We start from the raw sequence: 7,500 nt of genomic DNA, 5'->3' as shown, positions 1-7,500 counted from the left end.
AGGAGCTAACAGGCTAAAGCTAACTGCTAACAGCTAACTTACAGGCACAGTTTGACCTGATCAGTGATATGCCAAGAGAGGTTAGCTCCGCCCCCTTCTGGTGACAGCAGCGGGGTACCAACAGCGAACGTGCCAACCACCAGTTAGCACCGCGGTTGCCACACGTCTCCCAAACTACCAACGGTAGTGTTAGCTGGTGATGCTAACGGGCTAGCTCGTAGTCAAAATAGACGTTTGAAAGTTGGAGACGCCGTCAACGCCCACAGTGACCGCCGGTCAGTAAACACAACATCAAGACGCCGTGATGTCATCGCTGATAGCGATCACACACACTCCACCCTGCACGCACACACTCACACACTCACACACACACACACTGAGGCTCCGCCCTGCCGTTTGATGTCGCTGAGACTAATAGTGGGCGTGTCCCCCAGAACATTAATCTGTTTATGTGTGATGATGTCACTGGCAGTTTCACTGTTGCCACCAACAGTCAGTTAGCATTAGCATCAGGTAGCAACGAACCTCAGGCTCCGACCTGAACACATTTCTTCCTGAGTCTTTTTTATTGGTTTGTTTTTAAACTTCTGCCTGTCCAACACGCTGTGACCACTAGTGGGCGACACCCACTCACAGTGGTCAGTCACAGAAGAAGAGGCTCCGCCCACCAGCTCGACCAGCAGAGCGGGAAACTCTGTGGCGTCATGTTTGCAGGTGGGCGTGTTCTATTTGAAGCCTGTGGAACCCCGCCCACCTCCCCACCTAACCAGGGGGAGCTCTGAGTCATGTGACCACAACCCAGAGGAGCAGGGTCACCTCAGGCTGCTAGCCCAGCCGCTAGCCCAGGTATTAGCCCGGCTGCTAGCCCAGCTGCTAGCCCAGGTATTAGCCCGACTGTTAGCCCGGCTGCTAGCCCGGCTGTTAGCCCAGCTGCTAGCCCAGGTATTAGCCCGGCTGTTAGCCCAGCTGCTAGTCCAGCTCTTATCTCAGCCGCTAGCCAAGCACTTAGCCAAGCTGCTAGCCCAGCAGGAGGACGTGTGTTTTCAGGAGCAGCTCCAGCAGCCTGGTGGTGGCGCTGTGACTCACCGTCCGCAGCCCCTGCTGTCTCCAGTAATAGATTGTGTTTCTAACTTTGGATTCTTTGACGTTAGCTCCGCCCACACAGCCCGACAACCCCGCCCTGGAGCCGTTCCAGCCAGTCAGGGAGCAGCGTGGAGCGGTTGGGGAGAATTGGGGGGGTAACCACACGGCAGCCGTCGTCAGTCTGCCCTGCGGTCAGCTGTTGTTACAGCGTTAACCAATCAGAGGGCAGCCTGCCAGACCGTCTGCTGTCTGTCTGCGTGTCTGTGGGCGGCGGCTCTGAGGCTTCTTTGAGGCCGCCGCCAGCCGCCACTGAAGCCTCCCGTAGGACAACACAGCAGGCCCCGCCCACACACACACACACACACACGCCATCACTGGCCCCGCCCACACAGCCAATCAGCTGGTTTACCAATAGTTAGAAAACACCACCTGGATCCTCAGCCAGGTCCTATAGTTAGCTCGTTAGTGGGTTAGCGTGGATTAGCATTGCGGCTCTCTGGCCGAGCTAACATGATGTGCTAGCACAGCTGCTAGCACATCCAACCGTGTGCCCGTTAGCCGCCATTAGCTGCCGTCGGGACCCAAAGAAGTTTTCCTCTGCCGACGGTGACGATGCGTTCGAGGTCCCCGGGGAATTCCACCGCCCGCTCACACCCACCGGCACCATTAGGCTATTTTTAGCAGCGTCGCCGTCTGATTGGGCCCCCTCGTGGCACAGCGCCACCTAGCCAGCCGCCCGTCTGAGCTGCAGTCTCACCACCGACCAACCGCTCGCTGTCGTGGAACCTCTCGACACCTCGGGCCTGGGAGGGAGGGCAAAGGTCAGAGGTCACGGCGGTGGCAGAACACCAGACACTGTTGGCCAGAGACCATCGGCTAAGCTAAGCCGTTCTAAACTAAACTAAGCTAGAGAGACAATAAATCTGTTTTTCACTGGCAGACGAAGGTTAAATGTGGTTCCATCAATCAAAGCAAAGTCTGTTTCTGTTTAACACCCACAGTGTGTGTGTGTGTGTGTGTGTGTGTGTGTGTGCGTGTGTGTGTGTGTGTGTGAACATGCTAACATGATCATCTGCTAGAGAGCTCTCCACTTTCCAACAATGCTGTTAGTTGGCATTTAGCTCGACCCAGCTCGGTCAGATAATATGGCTGCTTTACAAAAGGAGGACGCTAATGTTAGCCACCACTCGCTAATATCAGTCCCAGGAGGCCTCAGCCTAGCGTTAGCCTCTATGCTAACTGCTCTTCTGTGTGGTCCTGCTGCTCCAGACTGGAAGCGACGTCGCGGCTTCATAAAACCTTTTCTTGTTTTCGCTCATTGGAGGTTTTTTTTTTTTTTTATCACCTCCACTCGGTTTTTTTCGTTTGTGGCTCCAAAGAGTTTCAATTTCCTGTTTTGGAGGGCCGGGTCTGGCGGGCCGGGTCTGGCGGGCGCTGGCGGGCGTCTGGGGCTGAAATTAATTTATCAGCGAGCGAGTGACGACGGCGCAGTGGAGGGTCGTTAGCGTGGAGTAGCAGGACATGTGGAAACATTTTGCAGATGCAGAAGAAGAAGAAGAAGTGAAGCGGCAGATGTTTGTGTTTAGCCGCTATCTTTAGCTGATATTAGCCGACATCTAATTAGCCTGATCATCGTCAGCCGTGACTCATGTTTTCCAGCATCTTCTGCTCTGATGGACGCTGAGTTTACGTAACATCATGGAGGAGGAACATCGGCGGCAGGTTCCAGCGGATCCCCGTCCCGCTTCCTCCACCCATTTCTGCTTCCTGCTTCCTGCTTCCCGCGTGGAAAACACCACCATCGCTTCCTGCTCAACTGCCGTCATCCAATCGCACAGGCTAGATTTGTTCTTCTTCACGCTGACCTACGGCGCCCCCCATTGGCTGTGCAGCCTGGTGCCGTCGGCCCTCTGGTGACTTTTGACCTCTCTCTAAAATGCATCAAAGCCGGGTGAAGCCGCTGCTAGCGCTAGCTCAGTTAGCTCACAACACTGTCGACCGCAGCCACCACTTATTAGCCGATGCTCTGGCACAGTCACAGTGTACCTCAGCTAGCTTAAGCCCAGGAGGCGGAACTGAAGCGGTTGCCGGGTCACTTCCTGCGGTGCTGAGTGAGATGGGCGGAGCCTCCTGTCCCTATGGAGGAGGAGCTCCGCCTCTTGACTCCACTCTCGTCCCATGATCCTCTCTAGCTCCTTGGCCCTACGCTGCTGCAAAAGCGCTGCCTTCTGGATAAATGGAGATAATTGGCTAAATTGAAAGCAGAGGCGGGTCGGCTTGGAGTCGGAGGGGGAGGGGCTTCGATTGGCCCCCCATCCATTCCCCCACCACCACCCCCCCTCCTCTGATGTTGGCCCCACCCACCACTAGCTGAGCCCCCGAGGAACGCTAGCCTTGCGCTAAACGCTGCTGTCTGCTCCACTTCCCTGCTGAGCCTTAACCAGCAACACATGTAGCGTGCCGGCTAGCGCTAGCGCTCAACAGACCCCCACCCCCTGCTGAGCCCCTCCCCCCCGTACACACACACACACATGCTGCACAAACTCTTTGAAGTAGGACCAGCACGAGCTAACGTGGCTAATGAGCTACCGGCGTTTGATTTCGCGAACGCCGGTCGAACAAACAGCCGCAGTACCTGAACATGGGGTTTTCTGCAAGCCCCGCCCTGCTCAACCCTCCCAGGTCACATGACTTCTGATGTCCTCACGGAACTTTGTGTCCAAACTTTGAGGCTTTGACGTTTTAACGCGTCTATTTTTAGCACTGTGACGTCGGCGGCGGCGCTGCCTCCGTGTCCGCCGGCCCGCCGCTGTACCTGGAAAGGGCGGCGACGGCCCCGAGTCGCTGCCGCCGCCGCCACACTGTCAGACCGCATCACCCAGACAGGAAGTGGCTGGGGGCGGGGCCAGGCGAGGTGAGGAAGAGCGGCTGAGACACAGGAAGTGACAGACGGACGGGAGCCACGCCCACTCGGACCTGGAAGTCCAACCAACTGTTGTTTTATTTTTTTCAGCAAGGTTCCGCTCCCCCAGGGTGGAGGTGGGCGGGGCTACTGGTTTTCCCAGCGTAGCTCCACCCCCCAGTTCGGAGGTGGGCGCTGCTGCGGCTCGGATTTATTCTTCCTTCATTCAGATTCTCTTTCATCCTCCTCCAGAAGGTTCCAAACTCCGAGCTTCAGCTCTGAGGGGGCGGGGTCTGTGCCCAGGCCCCACCCCTCCCTCCCACCTCTTCCCTCCTTCTTCCCCCTGACCTCCTCCGGCTGACAGCAGCAGCAGCAGCAGCAGACGCTGCCGTCAGAGCGACCTGCAGCAGCAGCAGCAGAAGCAGCAGCAGCAGCAGCTCCACGATCCCGCTGCTGACCTTTGGCCTCCACACTTACACACTCTCTCACACGCACACACCTGGACTCCGGCTGGACTCGGAGGAACCACGAGGAACCAGGAGGTGCCTTCAGGAACCTTCAGGAACCTTCTCACCTGGACTTTTCTTCTGAGTGAAACTTTTTCTTCTTCTGTGGGAGCAAAGCAGCGGTGAGTTTCTTCTTCTGTGGTCTGTCTGAGTGTGTGTGTGTTTGTGTGTGTGCAGCTGCAGCCCAGGTGCTTCATGTGTATGTGTGTGTGTGTTTGCAGGAGGAGATGTTGTGCTGGTGTCTGGCCGTCTTCCTGCTGTGCTGCCCGGCGCCGCTGGACGGACGACCTGCTGCTCCCAGCAGCCGCCTGTAAGTCTGTGTGTGTGTGTATGTTTGTGTGTGTGTGTGTGTGTGTGTGTGTGTCCTGTTGGGGTTCCTGGTGGCAGAAGAGTCTCTGAGCTGCAGGAGAACCAACCAGGTGTTCATGACTGTTGAATCCTGAATGTTATGGACATCTGAAGGAGCTTCAGGTGACAGTGAGACAGTGAGAGTGAGACAGTGATGCAGTAGGAGTGAGACAGTGAGAGTGAGACAGTGAGGCAGTAGGAGTGAGACAGTGAGAGTGAGACAGTGAGGCAGTAGGAGTAGGAGTGAGACAGTGAGAGTGAGGCAGTGAGGCAGTAGGAGTGAGGCAGTAGGAGTGAGACAGTGAGAGTGAGACAGTGAGGCAGTAGGAGTGAGACAGTGAGGCAGTAGGAGTGAGACAGTAGGAGTGAGACAGTGAGGCAGTAGGAGTGAGACAGTAGGAGTGAGACAGTGAGGCAGTAGGAGTGAGACAGTGAGAGTGAGAGAGTGAGAGAGTGAGACGGTTGAGAAGGTTCAGACACTCCTGTGGTTTCCTCCATCAGCCTGAAAAAGAATCTTCTGTCTGGTTCCTGATCAGCAGGAGGTGAGAGGTTCTCAGGCTCCTTCAGTAGAAGAAGGGGGGGGGGAGGTGGAGGAGGAGGAGGAGGAGAGGAGCTTCAAAAGGTCCAGTCAGAGTTGATACCTGCTGCGCCTGCTCCTCTTCAGGTGAACGAGCAGAAAAAAACAGTCACCACCATCAGTAACAGGAGGTTACATCTCAGCTCCTGGTCCCCTCCCCTCCTCCTCCTCCTCCTCCTCTTCCTCCTCCTCCTCTTCCATCCCTCACCCCCACCTCACACACACACCCGCTCCTTCTACTCTTCCTTCTCCTCCTCTTCTGCGGAGCCCTCGTTGTTTTCTGTGCAGGTGCTGCCACCCTGTTGTAGTGTAGCGGCACTGCAGCAGTGTGTGTGTGTGTGTGTGTGTGTGTGTGTGTGTGTGTGTGTGTGTGTGTGTGTGTGTGTGTGTGTGTGTGTAGTCACCCACTAGAGGGCGCGGCCGGCCGACTTCGTGCCAGCGGCTCCATAGCTCAGGGGTTAGAGCACTGGTCTTGTAAACCAGGGGTCGCGAGTTCAAATCTCGCTGGGGCCTGACGTTCGTTTTGCGCCCTGCTGCGTCCCGCCGGGTCCCACCCACCGCTAGGGGCAGCGCGGCCCCCTGGTGGCCGTGGTAGAAGGAGCGCAGCAGGCGGAAAAACTCCTCAGTCCTCCGCGGTTTTTTGGGGGATTTCCCCTTTAAATTCTTTGGGCTGTGACGTCACGGGTCCTACTGACTCCTGGCAAGCATGTTGCGGTCCGTGACGTCACCGCGACACAGCAGGGGACTAGAGGAGGAGGAGGAGGAGTGGGAAGGGAGGGGGTCTATCGTTCGGCTCCGTTGATCAGTGTGCGTTTCCAGACCCCTGCTGCCCCCTGCTGGTCCAAACCTTTGACAGCAACTTTATTGAAATGAAGAATAACAATTAGTGAAATGTGTATGGTGAAACAGCATATACAGCACAAATTTGAATTAATGAATACTATAATGATATAAACAACATAAGGATAAGACGATGGTGCAACACATTAGTTATTTTCCCCCAAAAAAACTTTATTTAACATTTGCAAAGTTTACATACATTTAGATCTTCAAAATAAAAGGATCATAATGTGCAACGTTTGCTAAATTGTTTGTGCTCCGTGACGTCACGCCGCCTCTGTCTCCTCACACCAGGAAACGCTCGGTGACGCACGCACAGCTCATGCACGACAAGGGCCGCGCGCTGCAGGACTTCAAGCGGCGCATGTGGCTGCAGGAGCTGCTGGACGAGGTGCACACGGCCGAGATCCGGGAGCTGGCGGTCCGGACCACCAGCGGGGGCGGTGGCGGGTCCAGCACTAGCGCCAGCACCACCGGAAGCACCCTGCACTCCAAGCCGCCAGGGGGCACCAAGAACCTGCCGCTGGGCTTCGGAGCCGTGGACGAGCGGGAGGTGGAGGAGGCAGAGGAGCCCAACCTGCCACAGGAGACCCACAAGTCGCAGCCGTTCCGGGAGGAGGTGCGAGCGGCGGGCAAGAGGAGGAAGAAGAGCCGCTCCGGGAGGAGGAGGGAGGGGGACAAGAGGAGGAGGAGGGCGCGCTCCATCCCCTGGAGCCTCGGGGAGGAGCCCGGCAGCGGCCTCCACCTGGAGTGGAGGTCCCTGCTCGGCCTGCAGAGGGCGCTGCTCTGAAACAACGCTGTCAGTCTCTGACGAAGGTGAGTCCCAGAAGCAGCAACAGATAGCAGCAAAAGTAGCAGTAGTAGCAGCAGTTAGCAGCAAAAGTAGCAAAAGTAGCAGCAGTAGCAGCAGCAGTTAGCAGCAAAAGTAGCAGTAGCAGCAGCAGTTAGCAGCAAAAGTAGCAGTAGTAGCAGCAAAGGTAGCAGCAGCAGCAGCGACCTCCACAGGGCGCGGCAGGCATTGACTGTCTACAGCAGTGGTGGGCAAACTTTTTGACTGGTGGGATCACAATGGGCTCTAGAATTTGACAAAGGGGCCTGTAAATATGTATAAGGGATGTGTAGAAAAACATATCACGTTGCTTACATGTCAAATGAAAATGAACCAAAGCCAAAGTTGCGACCAAATCAGTGTTTTTGACGCCCCACGGCGTTTAGCCCTTTATTGAAATGACTCTGGAAACATG

General features: G+C 56.1%; 1 protein-coding gene and 1 non-coding gene across 2 annotated transcripts in view; both read left to right on the top strand.

The window, feature by feature from the left end:
- The first annotated feature begins 3,904 nt into the window (after positions 1 to 3,904).
- Positions 3,905 to 7,500, top strand: part of pthlha (parathyroid hormone-like hormone a) — a 4,255-nt gene continuing 659 nt past the window's right edge. The window contains exons 1-3 of the mRNA XM_076044318.1: positions 3,905 to 4,613; positions 4,713 to 4,801; positions 6,551 to 7,072. Of these exons, the coding sequence (XP_075900433.1) occupies positions 4,719 to 4,801; positions 6,551 to 7,046 (579 nt within the window). The 5' untranslated portion in view covers positions 3,905 to 4,613; positions 4,713 to 4,718 and the 3' untranslated portion in view covers positions 7,047 to 7,072. The remainder of the gene's footprint in view (positions 4,614 to 4,712; positions 4,802 to 6,550; positions 7,073 to 7,500) is intronic.
- trnat-ugu (transfer RNA threonine (anticodon UGU)) lies at positions 5,857 to 5,929 on the top strand. Its single transcript has one exon. It is a non-coding gene; the product is annotated as a tRNA-Thr (tRNA).

Source organism: Nelusetta ayraudi, unplaced genomic scaffold (genome assembly GCF_046127955.1).
Source record: "Nelusetta ayraudi isolate G7.1 ecotype Tasmania unplaced genomic scaffold, CSIRO-AGI_Nayr_v1 ptg000079l, whole genome shotgun sequence".
NCBI classification, from domain to species: domain Eukaryota; kingdom Metazoa; phylum Chordata; class Actinopteri; order Tetraodontiformes; family Monacanthidae; genus Nelusetta; species Nelusetta ayraudi.
Note: the sequence above shows the minus strand (reverse complement) of the source record. Positions and strands in the feature narration are given on the sequence as shown.